Here is a 23213-nt window from a genome sequence, read left to right on the forward strand (position 1 = left end):
CCTCAGGACCATGGGAGACTGTGTGGAGCCAGTCCACACAGTGGTGCTGCTGCTCTTTGTGATTCTGGTCAGCAACATTGCTCATTGCTCAGGCTACACCACACCCCTTACTGAATGAGGCACATGGGCTTCAGGGGCCATGTCATACACATGGATGAGTCCACTCCAGGCAGATGGAAGCTCCCCAGCACCTGCACTTAAAGTTCTTAAAATTCCCAGAGCTTTCACTGACAGTGCCTAATTCGATCCTGTGCTGGAGATGAGCAGTGCATTTGGCCACGCTGCGCAATTGGATAACTAATACTTGTACACACAAAAGAGGATTAATGATCAAGTGGCACATTCTAGACACATATTTTACAGTTGTAAGTCAAGTGCATACAGATGCACAGCTGTACACTCACACTCATACAGCCATACATGTGGACACACATTAAAAGTCACATATAGGCCGGGCGCGGTGGCTCACGCTTGTAATCCCAGCACTTTGGGAGGCCGAGGCGGGCGGATCACGAGGTCAGGAGATCGAGACCACAGTGAAACCCCGTCTCTACTAAAAATACAAAAAATTAGCTGGGCGTGGTGGCGGGCGCCTGTAGTCCCAGCTACTCGGAGAGGCTGAGGCAGGAGAATGGCGTGAACCCGGGAGGCGGAGCTTGCAGTGAGCCGAGATTGCGCCATTGCACTCCAGCCTGGGTGATAGAGCGAGACTCTGTCTCAAAAAAAAAAAAAAAAAATAAAAAAAACTAAAAAAAAAGTCACATATAAGCATGGACACAAGTATACATTCATACATAAAATGCAAAGGCACATATACATACATGTATTTACATACCTGTTCAGGTGCATAGGTGCATGCCCAGACTTTCAGCTTGCTATGTTTGTATGATTCCCCAAAGAATTCAATATTCCCCTCTTTCCTCCTGAGCTGTGTTCTAGTGGGCTCTGTAACAGTTCCTGCCAATAGCTGGTGGAGGGACTGGCTTAAGTGCTTTCAAAGGAAAGCTAGCCAGCACCAGGCCAGCAAAGAAATGTCAGGCATGGCACTCCTTCCTTTTGTTCTGCTTGCATTCTCCTTCTGTGAGGGTCATACCAATCTTTTTAATTGGGAGAAGGTCTCATTTTATTGAATCAAGTCATCAGCTCAGCTCACAATCCTGAAAAGAGCACCAGAGCTTAGATGATGACTCAGCTGGTCTACATGCACGGCTATTGTTTTGTTTTGTTTTTGTTTTTTTTTGAGATGGAGTGTCTCTTTGTCACCAAGGCTGGAGTGTAGTGGTACCATCTCGGCTCACTGCAACCTCGGCCTCCCAGGTACAAGCAATTCTCCTGCCTCAGCCTCCTGAGCAGCTGGGACTACAGGTGCATGCCGCCATGCCCGGCTAATTTTTTTTTTTAATTTTAATAGAGACAGGGTTTCACCATGTTGTCCAGGCTGGTCTTGAACTCCTGAGCTCAGGCAGTCCACCCTCCTTGGCCTCCTAAAGTGCTAGGATTACAGGCATGAGCCACCACGCCCAGCCATGAACTGTTCTCTGAAGTGTGGAGGCAACTGAATAGCTCCACATGAGATTTTTATAATTCCAATAGCATTATTAGTCTTGAGGTAATACATATTTAAGATTCACAGATTCTCAATTTGCCTTTTCAAAATTAAAATATGACAGTCTTTGATCACCATCAATCACATTCTTTCTTTTTTTGTTGTTTGCTATAATCATTTGAAAGATTATAAAACATATAACCTTTTTTATTTCAAGGTTTTCTATCAGAAGATAAAGTCTTAATGATAAAGAGCAAATGTCTGACAAAGAGGAGGAAGAGGAAAACATCTATGATGTGGATCTGACTAGCCCCGTTTTTATGTTAATGCCCACTCTGGGTAAATAACGTCCTTCTGTCCCCTCCGAGTTGCCTTCATCTTTAGGGGAGTCTGGGAAGTGACGCTGGAAACAAGAGCACCAGGATAGGAATCAGGACACCTGGGCCCTGTCCTTTATCAGCGCTTGGTGCCCTCTGAGGTCTTAGGCACTGGCTGCAGGAACAGCTATTGATCGAGTGTGGGCAGAGTCCACTAAGGGCTCTCCACATCTTAGCTCACTTCATTCTTCCCACACCTCTATGAGCTAGCAGCTTAGAGGTAATTAAGCAATTTGCCCCAAGTCATAGAACTAGACTAGAGGGGCTCATGTTTAAAACCAAGTGTGGGCTGGGCATGGTGGCTTACACCTGAAATCCCAGCACTTTGTAAGGTCAAGTGGGCAGATCACTTGAGGTCAGGAGTTCAAGACCAGCCTGGCCAACATGGTGAAACCCTATCTCTACTAAAAATACAAAAATTAGCCTGGCGAGGTGGTGCACGCCTGTAGTCCCAACTACTCAGGAGGCTGAGGCATGAGAATCCCTTGAACCTGGGAAGCGGAGGTTGCAGTGAGCCATGATCACGCCACTGCACACCAGCCTGGGCAACAGAATGAGACTCTGTCTCAAAAACAAATAAAAAAGCCAAGTCTGTCTAACTAGTGAGACCAGGCTCTTAACCACCAGTCTTGACTCTAAATCACTTTATCTTCATTGTCTTCATCTGGAAAGTGAGAAGATTGGATTAGATTAGATTCTATAAAATGGTTTATTCTCCTTTTCTGCTCTAAAATTCTCTCCCTCAAGCTTATGGTTCACTATATATAACTTATAATTGCTCCCCCACCACCAAAACCTCTCCATGTTAAAAGTTGTTACCAAGGAGTAAAGGGAAGATGGGTCATTTTAAAAAAAATCACTCAGAATGAATTATATTTATCAATTCAGAAGTAACAGTGGATTCATCTATCACTTTACAGTTTACTAAGAGTTGTGTGTCACATCACCTTTCATTTTTATAGAACCAGAGGAGGTTGCTACTATTATCCCCATTGTACAGATGAGGATGCTGAGATTCAAAGAGGTGAAGTGACAACTCAAATTTTGCATGGCTAACAAGTTATAGATCTTAGACCTGGAGCTAGTCAAATATTTAGACTTCCAAGTCTAATGTTCCTTCTAGTACCTAGCATCTTCTGAGACTTAAACATTTCTTATTTATCCAGTCAACACACCCTTCTTGTGTTGCCTGTGCAGCATATGAACTTGAACTAACCTTTGCCTCCGGAGAGCTCTCAATCTAGTTGAGGAAAGATTTACTTATTAGATCACATTTTCGCCAACAGGAGAATAAGGAGAGTGCTGTAGGATCACATTTTAGCCAACAAGAGAATAAGGAGAGTGCGATAGGAACTCCTGGCAAGGAGTCAAGGAAGGCTTTCAGGCAAAGATGACATGGAAGCTGCATCTTAAAGACAGATTAGCAGCGAACTAAGGAAGGAGGAGAAGGACCTTTAGGCAGAGAGGTTGCAGTTACTGCAAAGATAAACCTGTTAAAGGCATGTGGAGAGAAGCCACATGTGGGTGGAGCATAGTAGAGCTGTATGTAAAGGGTTAGAAAGGCAGGAGATGGAGCTGGAAATAAAGGAAGAATGTGGCCATCATCTACCACAATAAGGAGTTTAGACCTTATTCTGTGGGTAATGGAAACCACTGAAGACAGTGATGTCATCACGTCAGTATTACAAAAGTCAATGAAGGATCGTGTGGGGAGTAGACCAAACTTAGGAAGAGTGTAGAATGGAGATCACAGATTCAGATGCCTAATTGGCCTCTAAATGGTCATCTAGATGGGTGGCTCAGGGTGAGTGTGGCTGTGGCAGAGGGAGCCACGCCTCTTTAGAGGATGCAGCCACCATTTGGCACCAACAGGTGGCGATCTACAATAACAAAGACTCAGTCTTTCCCAGGCTTTATTGTTTTTACTGGACGAAGGCAGAAATTCAGATATTTATTGTGAAATATCCCAATTTTTAAATGTTGAACTAATTTTAAAACTTTAAAATATTATGCAGACCAGTAGGAAAAAGTTGGGCTGGTTTCCACACCGGGCTGCCATTTGCAACCTCTAGGTGTGAGGTACCTGTTTCAAAGTACTCATAAGGCCTCAGCAGAGATGGTGAGGGCTTGGACCCTGGCTGCAGGTGAAAGGAGCACAGGGATTATGAAATCCTTTAAAGGTAAAGATAACAGAATTGAGAACGATGGCCTCAGTAGGAAGAACAAAGGAGGGAAGAACAGTTGGATGACTTGAGGTTTATCAGTACATCCCCCATTGTCCATTCTCATTCTGGGCAAAAGTTTTCTTCACAGATAGTGAAATCGGTTGAATTAGTTCAGGATGCCAGTGCGTTAATAATGTTACATGCAGGGTCGTCCATCTGAGTGTAATTATGCATTTGCATGCCATGCCTGAATGAGCAGAGGTAGCTGTGACAAGAAAACATTGCGTGAAGCCGTTGCTTCAATTTGCTTGACAAATAAGGGCATGGAGAGGGTTTGGGGAAGTACAGATTTTAGTCAAGTGTTGAAATAATGATCAATGAGACCTTTCATGTCAGAAGAACTAAGCTCTGAATCAGAGACCTGGAGGGCAAACACACCTGGTTGGCACCCACTTCCAACTGGTTTTATGGTCACCTTTATAGACAAAACCATGTCAGTAGGATTTTGGGGTGGGGGTGCTGTTAATAGAGTCATCTTTATGTTTGACTTGTTGGCATGGCTGTTTACTTAGAAGTTGTTCTTTGGCATAGGTTAAATTATTCAAACCACCCAGTACCCTCCAGCATGTGTCTGGCTAGACCTAGCATCCTGACGGAGGTTCAGAGAAGGATTCCCCAGTGAGGGATTGCAGACCCTCCATCTGGGCAATGGAAAGTTTATCTTTTACAGTTCAGTGGCTCTCTCTGTTCTTAGGACATTGCTCCACATACGGGTAATGAATTATTTAGGTCCAGTCCGCTGGTCCACTCTGTTCTGAAGCTTCTTGCTACAGGAGGTGATGGTGAGGGCTGTGGTTAGACCACAGTGGTCCAGATGTGGTAGTTGCCTCTCATGACAAGTGTGTCTGCTTTGGTTTGTGTGTGAAGGTCTCAGACGGACACTGAAGGGAATGTTACCGCTGAGTCAAGCTCAACAGGTGTGAGCATGGAGCCCAGCCACTTCACCAAGACTGGACAGCCTGCTCTGGAAGAACTCACTGGTGAGTATGGAGCCTCAGAAATCTGTGTCTGTTGGTGATGAGGCCTTCCATGCAACACCTGCTGGAACAGCATGAACCCAGCTTGATTACAAGTTGCATTATGGTTGCATTGACTTTGAGCTAAACAAACTTTCTTTCTTTTTTCCTATTATTTTTCTTCTTGTTTTTCTTCCCTTTTCTCTCCCTCTTACAGTTTCTTCCCTCCTCCCCAGAATTGTAAACAAGTCTCTTACTGGTGTGCAAATCCTATTTTTAAGATACATTCAGTTTTATTCATTTAGGAGCTCTGGACTGCACTGATACTTAACTTTGAATCTTCTTGTTTACTCTTCAGATAAAGTTGCTTTTCAACAAGGTTTAGAATTCTAAAATAGTGGATTTTGTTCCTGTATGGAAGCACTGATTTAAAATATGTTCTTGGAGTCCTACATGAATTGGGGGGAAAAATTGTAACATGCTTCTTTTTTACCAGAAACCAAAAAATATATATATAAATTTTATTTAAATGTAATGTAGACAATGATGATTACAGGTACATTATACTGTATGACAGCATAAAATCCACAGTTGTTGTATAGTTAATTCTACAAGCATTTATTTTTGGACACTATACTATCACATTCTTAAAGAAGAAAAGTCACACCTTAATTAGAATTCTTACTACAGTGGATTCCAGGCTGCCATCTTCTCTGTCTCATTTCCCCATTCCCCAACTCTGTGTCCCATGCTCCAGCAACTTCTAGTCAGGGAAGTGAGTGGTAAGCCATGGATTTATTAGTGGCTGTGTCATTCTTCTCATATCTTACCACTTCCACAGTCGGGTTAAAAACTGAATCCATGCTTAAAATCCATTTATTAAACTGAATATCCCTGACTACAGCATTTTAATAGCCACATTACAACTGTGGAATTGGTCTGCAGCCCAATGATTGAACCTTACCCATCTAGCAATTAGCCCCAATGATTAATTTCAGAGGATTCTGGTTCCACTGGCTGGGCACAGTGACGGTGCAGAGATTCTTCAAGCCATTTGTAAGCAGTCCATCTTAGAATGATTTGGGCCCCACATTTGGGATTGATTTTGTTTCCTTCTCTTCAAGGTTTATAGCTTTCTTTCATATGAGTACATGGATAGCACAGGAAAAGGACCAGCAATGAGAAGGGTGTGGAGTTCAGATGGCTGCTCGAGTCTCCATGCACATTCCAGATTGTGTTCTGATGTGCAGACATCAAAAGAGCAAGGCCAACGCTTCAGATCCCAGCATGATTCAGATGTGTGGCCTGCGGAGTGGTGTGGATTCCTGTCAGATGTTGAGTCTCAGCAAAATCCACATTTGAAAAGCAAAAGCAGGAGCCAGAGAATATTCCAAATATTACTTAGATTTCAGAGTGACAGATTGCAGTATGTGATCTTCCCCTAATTTTTCTTTTTGTCTCCATATCTCCACTGTACCAGGCCTCAAGAGCTCAGAAACCCTGAGATGCTGTCAATCGGCTGCGGGGAAGAGACTTGTGCAGCCAGGAGTGCTTGACTATGCACTCTTTGGTGTCAAATCAAGTGGGGTTGGTCGCTAACGAAAATTCCTTATCAGGGTGACATGTCTTTATATTCAAGCAGTAGAAGTCACACATGTGACTATGTTGAATTTTTTTTTATGGAGACACTGAATAATAAATAGCATGAGGTTGAATTTAACTTAGCCACAGCCAATCCTTTGAAATGACAGTGAATGGTAGGACTATTTAGAAATGGACATTTACATAACTATTTGATCAATTGCTTAGTTCTTCCTCTTACTTATGCAAATGGGTGGGTTTTCCTATGGTGTGTGATCATGTACAGAGCATTACAGTTGAGAAATGCATCTTGGATCATAGAATTGAAGGAACCACACACACCTGCTTATCATCCTGCTCATGAATTCCTTCTATAGCTTACTGATGACTCATCTTTCAGCCTCTGCTTGAATATCTCTTGGACAAAATGTTGTTTCTTCATAAGGCAGCCCTTTATTTTTTTGCTGTTGTTGACGGCTTCAACAGTTAATGGAGTTCTTTATTCTTACATTTCCAATCACCAGATATAATTCAGCCTTCTGAAGCCCCAGACAGTTTTCATTCTTTTTCATGTTGTAACATATCCCTTAAGGTTTCTTTATTTCCAAGTAAAAATCCTGGATTTTTTCCATGGTCCTTTTGTAACACTTTGATATCCTCCAAACTTAGTCATATTTGGTCACAATGTGATGCTGTCCCAATCATGACTAGTGGCTTGAGGTAGAGCCCTCCTTGGCAAAGTCCAGATCGCTACAGGTAGACACTAAAGTTTTAAGACCTCTCCATATCTATGAGCTGAAAGCTCCCTGCTGTTTCCACTGGAGCTCGATTGTGTTTTTATTGTGTTCAGGCTGTGAGTTAGTGGGTAAATCCTACATTCAGGTCATTGTCAGAGGAGGCATAATTGGCAGTTCAGAATGTGATCACCTAAGCATGTCAGGTGGGTTACTGTTTTGTGTTCCTACATTGCCCTTGGGATCTGATGTAGAGCCCTGGAGGAGGGCAAATACTTCCCAGCACGACCCACAAGAGGGAAACAGGACACTCATATTTACTGAGCCCTCATTTTGTGCTATGTGCCATATCATCTGACTCTCACACTAACCCTTCTACCAAGAGGTTTTTATGTCCATTTTACAAATGAGATCCAGAGAGGATAAGTGACTTGTCCAGGGTCAAGTGGCTAATAAGCAGCATTGCCACAATTCAAATATTTATCTGTGGAAATGTGAAGTCCATGCTTTTCCTACAACCCCACACTGACCAAACATGTGTTGCATAATAAACATTTCTTAGACCTCTATAAGTTGTGTGGGAGTTACTAAAAGGAAAGACGAGACACCATCCCCAACTCAAAGATCTTTGACTTTCTGTCTGGGTGCAGTAGCTATACCTGTAATCCCAGCACTTTGGGAGGCCAAGGTGAGAGGATCGCTTGAGGCCAGAAGTTTGAGACTAGCCTGGGCAACACATAGAAGACCTCATCTCTGCAAAGGAAACAAATTAGCCAGGCATGGCAGTGCATCTCTGTAGCCCTAGCTGCATGGGAGGCTGAGGTGGGAGGATCTCTTGAGCCCAGGAGTTTGAGGCTGCATTGAGCTATGATCACAGCACTGCACTCCAGCCTGAGCAACAGAGCAAGACCCTGTCTCTAAAAAATAAAATAGTTGAATTTCTAACGGAGGGTTAAGACCAGCAACAATATGTCATTAATAGAGTGATGGATAAGTAAATATGGCTATTATATTTTGTGCGTGTGGTTAAGGTAATCAATTGAGGTAATTTGAAAACCTATGCCTAGACTTAGCTTCATAATCAATATTTTCTAAAGGGCCTAGAGCTAACCTAAGAATCAATATTTTTTTAGCAGGCTTATATACATAAAATGTGGCCAAATTGGCAGTAAAAATTTCACTGATGGCCCAGAAGGTAGATGCAGTTACATTCCTCCAAAGTCATCAGGGGAAGGTATAATAGACATTCATCTTTGCTTTTGTTTAAAAACACATACATATATATGTATTTTAAAGCACTGGGAGGGAAATGCAAGTTTGACCACTTTTCAGACAAGAGAAAAATGCCTTCCAAATTTCTTTGGGTTAAAAGGTGGAAGGAGAAATTGGAAAGCACTTGTGTTTTCAAGTAAATTTCCTCCATGAAATCATGGGTATATCATTTACTCCATCTCAGCCTCCAGGCACCACCATGCCAAAAATGACCTAAGAAAGTTGTCATCTATCTCAGAAGAAAAGTTAATTCTATTATATTTCTTAGCTGCCTTGTCCCCTGTTAATGGCAATTGTTGGAAGTTCAAGTTGGTGTCTGATGTCAGTTCTACTTGCTGCTGCTCAGTGTCTAACGTAAATTCTGCTTGTGCTATGTTCTAGATGGAGATTTCTTTGAAAATATTGCTCAACACTTGAAAATAGTCCTAGGCTTTTAAAGACCCATGATTGTGCTTCCTCAGTCTTCTCAGCTCTCCCTAAAATTACTCTGAGGGAGAAAATATATAATTCTATTAATCATTGTTGTAGTTATTGCCTCTCTCCTCTTCCCTTTGTAAGGCTGAAAGAAACGGAACTAGGCCATGTGCGGTGGCTCACGCCTGTAATCCCAGCACTTTGGGAAGCCAGGCGGGTAGATCACCTGAGGCCAGGAGTTCGAGACCAGCCTGGCCAACATGGTGAAACCCTGTATCTACTAAAAACAAAAAAAATTAGCCGGGTGTGGCGGGGGGCGCCTGTAATCCCAGCTATTCAGGAGGCTGAGGCAGAAGAATCGCTTCAACTCAGGAGGTGGAGTTTGCAGTGAGCTGAGATTGTGCCACTGCACTCCAGCCTGGGCAACAGAGCAAGACTCTGTCTCAAAGAAAGAAAGAAAGGGAAGGGAAGGGGAGGGGAGGGGAGGGGAGGGACAGAATTGCCAGAGAAGCCAAAACAAGACTGCACTGTGTCCTAGCTTGTGTGTGCATATTTCTCATGGTACACTAGTGCCAGCTCAGCTCAAATGCTGCTCAGCCAAGTGTCTTGTGGAAAGTTTTGCCCAGGGAACGGAATACTGTGGTCCTGACAAAGAGGAACCCAGCTGTCTGTTTTCTTTCCTTTTCTTTTCTTCTCTTTTCCTTTCCTTTTCTTCTCTTTCTTTTCTTCCCCTTTCTCCTTTCCCCTTTCCGTTCTGTTCTGTTCCGTTCTGTTTCTTTTCTTTCCCTTTCCCTTTCCATTTCCCTTTCCCTTTCCCTTTCCCTTTCCCTTTCCCTTTCCTTTCCTTTCCTTTCCTTTCCTTTCCTTTCCTCTTCTTTCTTTTTCTTTCTTTCTGTCTGTCTGTCTGTCTCCCTTCCCTTCCCTTTCTTTCCTTTCCTTCCTTCTTTTCTTTCTTGGCTGGCTTTCTGTCTGTCTTTTCTTGCTTGCTTGCTTGCTTGCCTTCTTGTCTTTCTGTCTTTCTTGTCTCCCTTTCCTCCTTTCCTTCTTTCCTTTCCTTTCTTTCCTTCCCCTTTTCCTTCCCTTCCCTTCCCTTCCCTTCCCTTCCCCCTTCCCTTCCCTTTCTCCCTTTCTCCCTTCCTCCCTTCACTCTCTGTTACCCAGGCTGGATTGCAGTGGCATAATCTCGGCTGACTGTGACCTCTGCCTTCTAAACTAAAGACATCATCCAACCTTAGCCTCCAGAGTAGCTGGCACTACAGGTGTATGCCATCAGCTGGGGTTTTGCCATGTTTCCCAGGCTGGTCTTGAACTCCTGGGCTCAAGCGATCTGCCCACTTTGGCTTCCCAAATGCTGGGATTATAGGCGTGAGCCACTGTACCTGGCCCCCAGCTGTTTCTTGAAGGCTCCCTCCTCTAGAGCACCAGCTGGCTTGCGTTGAGTGCTTATGGTGGGCACTGTGCTAAGGGATCTCCAGGCCTGATCCCAGTTTGTCTCCACAAATGTCCTTTGAGGTCAGTACTACCGCTGAGTTCCTTTTAGAAAAGTGAAATCTGAAGGCCAGAGAGGACCAGCACCTTCCCCACAGTCACACAGCCAGTAAGTAGAGGAGCTTGAATTTGAGGTGACATAATACATCTAACAAAGAAGAAGGCAACCTTTCTCTTTGTAAATATTTGTGATTAACAGGTGCAGATCTTCTAGCTAGTGCAAGCTATGCTTGCAAAGTAGGACCTAAGCTGCATATATCACCAATAGGTGAGAAAACAAAATGCTTCACTCATTTTTGCATGGGTAGAAAATGACTACCTGGTTGGACCTAACCTGAGTGTGTCTCTGTTGGAGACACTGTGGAAATGTGTTTACATCTCAGACTAGGCACTTGGCTTCTCCCACATGCTAGACTTCACCTATTTAGGGAGGCACCTGAAGGAAGAATCTCCTTGGACTTCACACTTCCTTTGGGCTTCCATTCACACTTCCATTCAATCATTCATTCATTCTCAAATCCTTATTAAGCACCCACAGCAAGGCACATGGTGAGCATGGAATATGGTTATGGTCATAGACATGGATGCTGCCCTTATGAAGCTCATGGTTGGTCAGAGAATTAAACTAGTCTTAACCCTCATCTTTCCAGGGGAAGATCCTGAGGCTCGGCGGCTGCGGACAGTGAAGAACATCGCTGATCTGCGGCAGAATTTGGAGGAAACCATGTCCAGTTTAAGGGGAACTCAGGTTACACACAGGTATCTGCAGTGTGAATTACTTTACTGAACTACCTGGTATCCTAATTTTCTCCTGTGTTTGTTCATACCACTAGCAAAGCAATTTGGTTATAATGGATCAATAGCCTTGCTTTCCAAATGTGCCGGAATTCACAAAGAATGCCATACAACATGCAGAAGAGAGTTATAGGAAACAAAAAATTAGTATAGACAGATTTTTCCCAAAAGCAGAAGGTTGCTAAATCCATTCAACAAAGGATACTGTAGACCAGCTCTATTGAATTTCACTTTACTTGCATTTTCTTTAACTGTCTGGTACTGTTGAAATGAGCAGGTGAACTATATTTGACCTGTGTGATAAACTGAATAGCTTGAATTCCTACCCAGTCTTCTGATATGCAGCACTCTGTAATATTGTTAGTCATGCATGTGCATAAAACATGTAAGGAAATATTTATAAAAACTTATGATCATGTTTAAACTCTGATTTAGTTGGATGAAATCTAGTATTACATTGGAAACATGTATCAGGTGCTTTCATTGTTGAACAAGAAGTTGAAGAGGATGCAACCCTGGGATGTCTTTTGTGATTTGGGCAGGAGGAGGTTTTATAGTTTGTGGAAATCAAGGAAAGTTCTTGTTGTCCCCACTGAGCTCCCAGGGAGTCTCCTCTGCTTCTCCAATTTCAGTTTCTTTGATAAGTGGCTATGGCAAGGAAACCACAGGGCTTCCCCACTGTCAGCAGTTTTGGAAGATTGGGGTTAACCGCTGTGGGTTCCATCTCCAATAGGACCGAGGCCCAAAACAAGGGGTCCAATCTGAGAAAAATTAGGCCACTTCCAAGATTAGAGGAAAACAAAAACAGCTTAAGGGACCAAATTGGCTCTTCCAGAGGAGAGTAAACTTGGGGGTTTGGGGGTGGTACCCTCTTAAACCTTTAGGTATCTGAATGAAGGGGAGTCAGATATTGGATCTTGTGACTCTACCATTAGGTGTGAAACATCCCTCTTTCCACCATCATCACTGACACTGACTTAATGTTGGCATAACAGTTTAACGGTGGGATGGTAATTATGATAGGAGGGAAGACTTCAGTGGTTTCTTCTGCAGGGAAGAATCTCATTCTCTGCTCAGTGAGGAAATTCCAGTTTTCCTGTGAAAGTACAGATGATAATCTTGACTGGGCTGCAAGAAACTGCAGCGCTGTGAAAACAGTGGAAGACAGACTCTGCCAAGAGATTGAGCTCATCCTTGGGCAGATTCTGGTCCATGTAACTTGATTGAAGAGGGAACCCAAGCCCAGGCATTTACCAATCTTTCCAGGCTTTTTGGATGAAATATGAGAAAAGCAAAAGTCTGGGGTAAGTGAACCTTAGAGGGTTAGAAAATTAGAACTGTGTCCACTGCTCAGTTGGGAGGGAGCTGAGGATGTAAAATGTGGTATTAGGAACTCCTGGTGGGTGGAGAATCCCACTCTTAGGAAAAGAGGGCTGTGATGCAACATCCTAGAACGAATGGGCAAGCAGGAACCTTCATGCCCCATCCTAATCAGTTCAGCATTTTCTAGTATTTTCTTTCCCAGATTGGAAAGAAAATTCTTTTTTTTTTTTATTTTTATTTTTTGAGATGGAGTCTGACTCTCTGTTGCCAGGCTGGAGTGCAGTGACACAATCTCAGCCCACTGCAGCCTCCGCCTCCTGGGTTCAAGCGATTCTCCTGCCTCAGCCTCCCGAGTAGCTGGGACTACAGGCACATGCCACCACGCCCAGCTAATTTTTGTATTTTTAGTAGAGATGGGGTTTCACCATGTTGGCCAGGATGGTCTCGATCCCTTGACTTCATGATCCGCCCTCCTCAGCCTCCCAAAGTGCTGGGATTACAGGCACTGCATCTGGCCTGGAAAGTGAGCCACTGCATCTGGCCTGGAAAGAAAATTCTAGTAGTTGAGGTCATTTAATTAAAGTAATTCATTTCTTGTACCATGTTTTAGCAGGGAAAGTCTCCGGTAGGCTTTTCAGAATGTTATATAGATGTGTAGCTTTCCTTTTTCATTTTGAGCAGAGGAAGCACATCAGGTGGTACGTGGGGGCCGGCTGTTTTATCCTATTTTATATATGAGGATTATTTCATAATTCTAAATAATTAAAGAACATATAAACTGTGAAGGATACTAAGGATACTAGGTACCTTTGAGTCTAATCAGGTTGGTTTTGTTTCTAGCACATTGGAAACCACGTTTGACACCAATGTCACCACGGAGATGAGTGGCCGCAGCATACTCAGCTTGACAGGGAGGCCCACACCTCTGTCCTGGAGACTGGGCCAGTCCAGCCCTCGGCTCCAAGCAGGAGATGCCCCCTCAATGGGCAATGGGTACCCCCCTCGAGCCAACGCCAGCCGGTTCATCAACAGTGAGTCAGGTCGCTATGTGTACTCCGCCCCTCTGAGAAGGCAGCTGGCCTCCCGGGGCAGCAGTGTCTGCCACGTGGACGTCTCAGACAAGGCAGGAGATGAGATGGACCTGGAAGGCATCAGCATGGACGCCCCCGGCTACATGAGCGATGGGGATGTTCTGAGCAAGAACATCCGGACCGATGACATTACAAGCGGGTAAGTACCCGGGGCCGCCCTTTCTCCCAGAGAGAAAGAGGGCTTGGCACCTGGCTTCTCTTTTGTAGGGCTCTATTTGAGTCTTCTGGAGGAGGTCAAACTGCCCACCTGAGTTTCTGCTGTCCGTATCAAAGGCTGTGTGGCATGGAGGGAAATGCTGCTGGGCTGTGAGTCTGAAGGCCTGGGTAGTCCAGGCTTGGCCAGTAACTCACAACAGAGTAACACCTGGAAACAAACCATGTCACGTCAGTCCGTTAAACCAAACCTTGCACTGAGGATGGACTCCTTGCAAGTTAGACGGCCTCCCTGGGCCTATGAGATCTGGCCTGTACCTGCCTCTTAGATCTCATCTTCCTCTCTCCTACCTATTTCGCTGCTGCAGCTGTCCCTTCCAATCCTCAATCTTGTCAGGCTCTTTCCGACCACACGGCCTTGCACTCTGTGTCTCAGCCTGGATTTTGCTTCCCAGATCTTTGCGTGGTAGGTCCTTCTTGCTGCTCAGCTGACAACTCCTTGGAGGGGCCCTCCTTGACCGTGCAATTTGAAGTAGGTGTGTATCCTGCCTCCTGCCCTAGGCATCTCCACCACTCTGTGGCAGGCTGCTTTGGAAGCTTATCGCTATTTGAAATTAGCCTGATTATGTGTATATCCTCTGTTGCCTCCCGGCCCCCTCCTACTTGCAGCAGTAAGTACCATAAAGCAAGGACTTGTCTTGCGCATTCCCCACAGAATCCCCAGTGTGTTGTGTATAATAGGAGCTCATAAATATTGCTAAATCAATGAACATGTGAATCAGTGAATGAATGAACAAACCCAGCCTCCCTGTTTCTCTGTGTGCTCATATATGAAGTGAAGGGGAGTGATGTGATGATGTCTAAGGAATCTTTCAGGTGGAGTCTGCCATGACTGTATAGCACGAGGCCTGGCTGGCAACTTGTTCATGCTCCCCTCTCAGATCACCCTGCAGGCTTAAGGTGCAGTGAGTTATTTCACTTGCCTGAGACTTCTTCATCTGTTAACATGACTTGCCCAGAAGTTCTCCAAGATCTTTTCCACCTCGAATGTTTTTGCTGTTAAAGTTACAGATGAGAAAAAGCAGAAATACTAATTGTGCCACTCATTTCAATGAAAATAATGATCAAGAACCTGATGGGTGAGTCAGTATTTTTATAATTTAAATAATAGGTAACTCTCCTATATGCCAAACACAGTGCTAGGTGCTTTACTTTTATACTCTCTTGTTCTATCTCCATAGCAATCCTTTGAGGTAGATGATATCACAGTCCCCATTTTAGAGATGAGGAAAGTGAAGTCCAGGAAGGTTAAATAACTTGCCCAAGGGCTTGCAGCTATTAGGGACAGAGTGTAATAGTGTACCATCTTGCCAACATTCTATTGCTGTATTGAAATATTACAACTACTAGAGTTTATTTCAAAATTAATTTAATTTTCCTCTGTTCTACCTCTGTGACTAGAAGTGTTCTTTTATTTCCTTGAAAGCTGAGGCATAGAGGTGCTTTGGTTTTCAGCCTGTCACTTTTAGAACTATCTTGGGTAGTGAAATCTTTGTAAACAGGATCCACCAAACCTTTTGCAGGGGCAAAAGGAAAATTTCCCCTTTACCCTCTGCAGGTTCACTGGAAAATCAACTCACAAAAGGCAGATTCATTGGAGAAAGGACATACAAATTTACTTAACGTATATACACAGAAGCCTTCAGAATGAATACCCAAAGATATAGGGGAGATTGTCCAATTTTATGCTTAGGTTCTACAAAGTATGGGCAGCTGTGTAGAAATATGATTGGGCAAAAAAGGTATGATCTAATGCTAGTAGATGGAGTGGGGAAACCAAGCAAGGTTCTTCTTGGCCCTTCTGAGAAGCATTCCTGCCTTCTGGGTGTGGGGCAGAGCCCTCTCTGTAATGGAGGTTTCTACAATCAAACAAGGTGGGTCAAATAATTTCGTTATGCCCAGGCTTCACACAGAAAGGAAGAGGGAAAATTAGAATAATGTTTGGAGGTTTTATTACTGGCTTTGGGGAAAAAGCGTTCTGATTTCTGTGGCCTACCTGGGGGCAGAGGGATTCTAGTTTCTGTGGCTGGCGTCAGGGGAAGTAGGATTGAGAGACCAGAGGGCAGAAAAAGGTCAAAGAAAAACTTTCGTTTCTGAGGCCTTTATTTTGTAGTGTTTTCTGAGCCCCAACACCTTACAGTACCACAAATTTCTGCTGCCTGGAATGGCTGGCGCAATTAATGGATTGAGAAATTAGATGACCTGGTCAACTTAGAGCATCCTTTTTTTTCTAGTTTTCCATAAACATGAAAAACAATAGCATACACCTATTACCACAACTGAATTGCACATAATGTAATCTTTGTATTATTGTTTAGAAGACTTTTGGTATCCAGCATGGACTCAGATTTATTATTATCAATTCCCATCTTCATATACTACCAAACAAATTCTGGCTTGTTTTGAGGTTTTTGTATCCCGTAATAAAGAGTTGATTTTATTGTCAACCCAGTTTTTCAATTCTAAAAAGATGGCCAGTGAATTTATTTCGATGTAGTGTTGATTATGTCCACAAGGTGGAGACATTGAAACACTCTAACCTGAATCTTAGTGATAGCCGAGTGAGAAACTCCTGGTTTCTTTAACCATCCAAACCAGAGCCTTTACCTTTGCTTAAAAGCACCGATGTTTACATCTCAGTTCCAGCTTTGCCAAGCTTACGTTTTAGCATGTGTGATAGCACTTAGAGCAAGTGTAGATAAAAAATTCAGAAATATAAGCAAAGCACCCAATTACTGAAACTGGAGAACTTTGGTCTGGTTTCTCTTCCTGTTCTTTTAATGTAGAAATGTACCCTCAGCATGAGGAGAGGTAGCCCAGATGGAACCTAATGCTCCTTCTAGTTGTAGCATTCTAGAACACTTGTTAAGCATGTCTCCACTCTGTGGAAATGCATGTGAGTTTCTGCTTTGAGGCCAGGTTACCAGTTTGTGTTTACACGCAGAGTTCAGGGCAAGACACTTAATGTCTTTTCTACTCATATCGTTTTCTTCCTATAAACTGGCAAGGTGTAAATATTGAAAGGCTGGTTATTCTGTGCTTCAGAATCTGCAGAATAAGGCGTTGTTGAGGCAATTGATGTAGTGAAAGGGAAACAGGCTGGGATATCATATTGGGCAGACCAGGGCTTAAACCCTGCCCAACCTCTTGCCAGCTCTGTGACGTTAGGCATGTCATTTGACTTCCCTGAGCTTTGAAGTGCTACAATTAATATGGTTTTTAAACCTTCAGCTGAATTTCTCTTTGCGGTTGTATCTGATAAAGACCAAAATCCCAGTCAGGGTCTAGATGCCTTATCGCCCTCAAACATCCAGGCGCTTGGAAACAATGAAATGATTAAAGCTTTTGTCCAGATGTTTATTTGGCTTAGTAGAAACGTAGCCTTGATGTATGAGTAATATATCAATCTGTACAGAGGCTCTTTGAGGAAAGTTCTTATAAAAGTTTATAGCAAGTTTATTTAGAAAATCTGATATGGAAGTAAATTCTGGTTTCTAAAAACCTAAGACCTCTGTTTTTAAAGTGATGCTGTACTTTGGCTTGGCATAACAGCTATTTTTTGATGCCTCTAGTTCATTTTCTGTGCTGGTGTGTGCATGTGCACCTGTGTATATCCTTCAATTCTCCCTATGGTAGGGCTGAAATTACTTTATTACCATATTACCATGTAGTTTGGCTAAGAATTAAGGGCAAATGCCTTTTACACTTTGTGTATGTGTGTTCTTATATTGTGCCTGGTATATACCAGGCATGTCCAAGTACTTCACAGGTTGTTATCTGATCTCACTCATCCCTTTTATTGGATTGATAAATTGGGCATTGGCTGTAGTGGGGGGGAAATTAAAATAACAGATGAAATTTCTGTTACTAGGTTTTGATGTGTGAAGTCAATCTTCTACTCATATTCTAAAAATTCAAAGTGCCATATGGTACAGAATAAAATTCAAGGGGCAGACTCCATGTCCATATGTTTGAAATGATTTTTTTTTTCTTTTCAAAGGAGGCACTGAGTTGTATAATGTTCCAAAGTGTAAATATATATCCCTTTATGGACAAAAAAATGACCCTTTAAATATAACATCAGAAGTTTCTCCCTCTCAGGACCTTTGATGGCTTCCCATTGCCTGTGGGAACAGACCTGAATGCCTTAACTGACTGTGGAGGCTCTTCATGGCCTCCACCTCATCTGCCTTCGCTGACTTACCCCCGGCCACATTTCCCTTCACACACTCCAGACGTCCCACGGCTCTAGGCTACCTGCCACCACCAAAAGTTGCTTCCTGCATTTGCAAAGCCCTCCCTCCTGGGACATGCTGCTTTCTTCCTGGAATTCCTTTCCCCTCATGCCCATCTGACTAATCCTGAAGAAAACGTCTCCCCTGTGATGTCCTCTGGGATTCCCCCAGTCAGAGTTAGCTCTGTCTCACGTGTTTCTGGTAGTCTTGGTTCACACCTACCCTTATGTGTAAGTGTTTCACTTTGCATGGGAAGTGTTTGAGAGGCACTGGATGGTACTGAGGAAAGAGTATGTTCTTAAAAGGCAAACAGACTTGAGATTTAATCCTGGCTCTGCCAAGTGAACTGGAACAAGTTCTTAACCTTTGAATATTAGAGATGGAGCTTGAAAAGAACAGGCAAGAATCTGAGATGCAGAAGAAATGTTGTGCGTGTGTGTGTGTGTGTGTGTGTGTGTGTGTGTCTTTCTCCACTAGGAGTTCCTAGCAGGCAGACAGCACTCATTATTTTTCTAAACCCAGAGACTGGGACATAGCAGGTATTTGATATTTTGAGAATGGTCTATTCTTGATGCCTACCCTGACAGGATCTTATGCTTATATAACTCGCTACCACACGCTATGAAGCTCAATGGTTCTATTTACAGAACACTTGGAGAAAGCCAACTTAGCCTGTGGTGTCCATCTAGTGGTTGATACAGGATGTGATGCTATGGTCTCAATTCCTTTTCACCATGAGTCATTGTGTTGGTTTAAAGCCCCTGGCTGGTGATATTTAGGGCTAAGGATGTTGGCTTTTGAGAATGAGGCTGATCAATAGCCTAGTGTGAAGAGAAAACAGGGTGTAAGCATTTGGTCTTCCACAGTGGCTTTTTAGGGGCTGCTGTCTTCCCTCCTTGGTGGCAGGAATTACTCCATCAACAAATATGGGCACAGATGCCTGCTGGGAGACTTCGTTCTTCAGAAATTGAGGAACTCATTCATGCTGAATTAATTAAAGTCATCCCTCAGTGTCCATGAGGGATTGGTTTCAGGACCCCTAGAAAATACCAAAATCTGTGGATGCTCAAGTTTTTCATGTAAAATTGCATAGTATTTGGATATAACCTATGTACATCCTCTATATACTTTAAATCATCTCTAGATTACCTGTAATATCTAATACAATGTAAATGCTATATGGATAGTTGTTATACTTTATTTTTGTTTGTATTATTTGTTCATAACAGGGTGCTTCGTGCTCTCATGCATCATTTGCATATATAATGCCCTGTATCTTTTCCTTTATTGCCTGTCAGGTCATCTCCTCTCTGATTCCATCCAAGCAGAGGTAGTGACCTTTCTGTATGCTTCCTTGTTACTTGCTGTATCTGTATTAGCACTGGTAGCACTACATCAGAATTGGTTTATTAGTGTTTGTATGTATGTATGTGTGTATACATGTGTGTGTGTGTATATGCGTGTGTGTGTGTCTGTGTGTGTGTGTATATGCGTGTGCGCACGTGTGTGTGTGTGTGTGTGTGTGTATGAGATAGGAAAGACAAAACCCAAACCTGTTGTAAGTTCTAAAGGTTAAGGTCAAATCTGTCTTGAATGCTCCTGTATCTTCATTGGCTGGCACTGTGCCTGCCTGTTGCATAGTAAGCAGTCAATAAATATTTGTTGGCTGGGCATGGTGGCTCACATCTGCAATCCCAGCACTTTGGGAGGCTGAGATGGGAGGATCATCATTTGAGCCTAGGAGTTCAAGACCAGCCTATGCAACATAGTAAGACCTGTTGCTACAAAAAATTTAAAAGCTGTTCATAGTGGCATGTTCCTGTGGTCCCAGCTGAGGTGGAAGTGTCACTTGAGTCCAGGAGGTTGAGGCTGCAGCGAGCTGTGATTACACCATTGCACTCCAACCTGGGTGACAGAGCAAGACCTTGTCTCAGAAAAAAAAAAAAAATGTCAAATGAATGCTACAACTAACTTTAAAAATGGCAAGGCCAACCATATTCCTCTAAATGAATTTGTGCCGATGATTGTAGCCCCATTGAGTTTGAGGACCTAGCCACGTGTCTTTCTTCTTGTGGGCCCTGTCATTTTGGACTGCCTCTAACCCTGTGAGCTTGACATTGTCAGTACAAGAAAAAGAGAGAACTAGGGGCATTTGCCATGTGGACTGATGGAAGATAGACATGCCCCTGTTCATCTCTTCCTTCCTTCACTGAACATTATGGGACAAATGTGTGAGGTGTTTCTCACCAAGTCAGCATAGAACATAGCAGACAGTACCCTGAATCAAAGGGGATAGATTAATAGCATGAAAGGCTCTTTCTTATCTGGTGAATCTCTCCAGACCAGACCTGGAGTGACCTTGATAGGCTGTTGTTTCTGGCAGACTGGTAAGAGAGAAAGCCAGAGTGCTCCTCACAGCCGAACACACCCTGGAGCCAAGATAAATGAATTTAGGAGAGGCTGTCCTGAAAGGCGCTGATTCATGGCAGGTTCCAGCAGGGTGTGGCACGCATCTCGAGATTCGGAAGGGATAGGTTATTGTTTCTCCAGGCTGATCCCACTGAAATGATCTTGGCTTTTGGCACTCATGGAAGGCTTGGGAAGTTCAGGTTGCCAGCCAGCCAGTGGGCTGGTCTCAGTGGAATTAGGAAGACTGAGCTGTCAAGGAAAGGTAAAGACTCAGCTATGTGCTCAAACCCATCTGTAGGGCTTGGAGCCAATGAATGGAAAGTCTCTCTTCCCAACACTCAGACACTAAATATGTGGGTTGCTTTCCCCACACAACCAATTCTCCTACACCAGCTGAGCATCCTATAATTCAATTCAATTCGGACACTGCCTACCTAGAGTTGGCCTAGACCCCACAGGTTAAGGGCTCAGTTCCACAAGATTGCCACACCCCTGACACACACACACACACACACACACACACACACATACACACTCTCTCTCTCTCTTTCTCTATCTCTCCAGATGCCAATCACAAATCATAGGTCCCAAGGTTACCCACACTTCTGTCCAACTTGGCTGCAAATCAGGAGTTCCCATGACCTCCCTTACATTCAGTAATTTGCTAGAATGGCTCACAGAACTCAGGGGAACACTTATTTACTGTGGCTGGTGTGTTATAAAGCATATGGTAAAGGATACAGTTGAACAGCCAGATGAAGAGGTGCATAGTGCAAGGTGTGGGGGCGGTGCGGAGTTTCCATGCCCTCTCCATGAGTGCCACCATCCCAGCAACACTGTGTGTCCACCAACCTGGAAGCTCTCTGAGTCCCATAGTTGATTGTTTTTTTGGAGACTCTATTATGTAGGCATGACTAGTTAAATCATTGGCCATCAGCAATTAAGTCCATCTCCATCCCTGCCTTACTGTCTTGGAGGTCAGAGGGCAGGGATAAAAGTTCCAAAGCTCTAATCACATGGTTGGTTTGTCTCTCAACCAGCTCCTATCCTCCAAGAGTCACCTCAGTAGCATAAGCCCAGGTATGTTTGAAAAGGGTTTGCTATGAATAACAAAAGATGCTCCTCTTACCCCTATCAAGAAATTCCAAAGACTTAGGAGCTCTGTGCCAGGCACTAGGAGCAGAGACGAAATATGCATTTCTCATTATGTCACAGCAAGTCACTTGCCCCTATGCACAGCCCTCCTCTTAAAACAGACAGACTTAAAAGATGCAATGAGGCTCCAAGATGAAGGAACAGACCCAGAGTAGCCCAATAGGTTGGTGATGGGGCTGGGCCAGATCCAGTCTAGGGGTCTTTCCGTGCCTCTCTGCTTCCCTCAGTGTCTGCTTGCTGACAGCTCTTAATAGTGTATGAATTCATAGAAATCATAAGTACTTTTCCCTGTCTGATATTTTCCTTGGTGTTAAATATCCCAGGCAAGTACAATGCTCTTTTTTCCTAAGCAGCTCTCTAGGTAGAGTAAGCAAGTGCAGAGTCATGCAGAGGGCAAGATTAATTTCCCCAAGTGCTGCAGAACAAATGACAGCTTTCCCTGCGTGGTTGTGATGTTGTCTGACATGGGTGGTTTGGCAAATGGATGGCTCTGGCTACCAATATCAGTTGTCCCTGATGGCTGGGGCAGCATCAACTGAACACCTCTTCTCCCTCCACGGTGGACCCACTTGATGTACTGAGTGCGGGAAACCTGCTAGCCCTTATCGGCATCTGGGTAGGCAGTCTCATCAGAGGAGAAAGAATAACTGAGCTGCCAGCCCACTGGAGGAGGAGAAATTCTCCAGCACTCCCATGTGCACTCTGTCCACTGCTGGTGACGACAGACTTAGCACGCTGAGACCTGGATTAAAAAGAGATTTACTGGGGGACAACCCCATGGAGAAATGAAGTGTGGTCCAGCTTTGATGTGGGCAGCCCAGACTGCCACAGATGTCTAATGGCAAATGCTGGCTTAGTAATTTGTGGGGAAGAGAGAGAAAAAAAAATAAATGGGTGTCTTGTCTTCTCAGGAAACTAGGGTTGGGCCTCGATTTCTTGGGAATTTCCTATCTAGCTTTGAGGCTTGAATCCCTTCCTGTCTCCCTCCCATCCCTGCATCCTGTGGGAAGGAAAAAGAAGAAGGGAACAAAAGTGGGTGCTTTGGGAGAAGAAAGTCTCAGGCCCTTCTTGAGAGGCCTCCAAATGGGCTGCTCTCTGCCTGCCACCCACCCTTACAGATGTCCTCCTCCTCCCATAGCTTTCCAAAGCACAGGCTCTTCCGGCCTTGGACACTGGAAACCTTTCCTTTGGCCTACCTTCTGGGAAGGCTCCAGGCAAAAGGCAGTAAAATCCCATGTAAAAAGTGTTTATTGAGTTTGTTATATGCTACAGACTATGCTAAAAGCACTGAGACCAAGGGAAATGAGTAAGACCAGGTCGCCAAGATCCTAACGCTGTGAAGGGAAGATCATGCAACAGGGCACTGTGTAGGTCAGCATAAGAGTGGTGAGTGAAGGAG

At 43.8% G+C, this 23213-nt stretch overlaps 1 protein-coding gene across 7 annotated transcripts in view; it reads left to right on the forward strand.

Moving 5' to 3' along the window:
- NAV2 (neuron navigator 2) overlaps nucleotides 1-23213 on the forward strand; it is a 773799-nt gene that overhangs the window by 585907 nt on the left and 164679 nt on the right. For all 7 annotated transcript variants that reach the window (XM_030829723.1, XM_030829719.1, XM_030829721.1 and 4 more), the window contains 3 exons: nucleotides 5016-5128; nucleotides 11244-11352; nucleotides 13552-13941. In XM_030829723.1, the coding sequence (XP_030685583.1) occupies nucleotides 5016-5128; nucleotides 11244-11352; nucleotides 13552-13941 (612 nt within the window). The remainder of the gene's footprint in view (nucleotides 1-5015; nucleotides 5129-11243; nucleotides 11353-13551; nucleotides 13942-23213) is intronic.

This window comes from Nomascus leucogenys, chromosome 15 (assembly GCF_006542625.1).
Source record: "Nomascus leucogenys isolate Asia chromosome 15, Asia_NLE_v1, whole genome shotgun sequence".
NCBI classification, from domain to species: Eukaryota; Metazoa; Chordata; class Mammalia; order Primates; family Hylobatidae; genus Nomascus; species Nomascus leucogenys.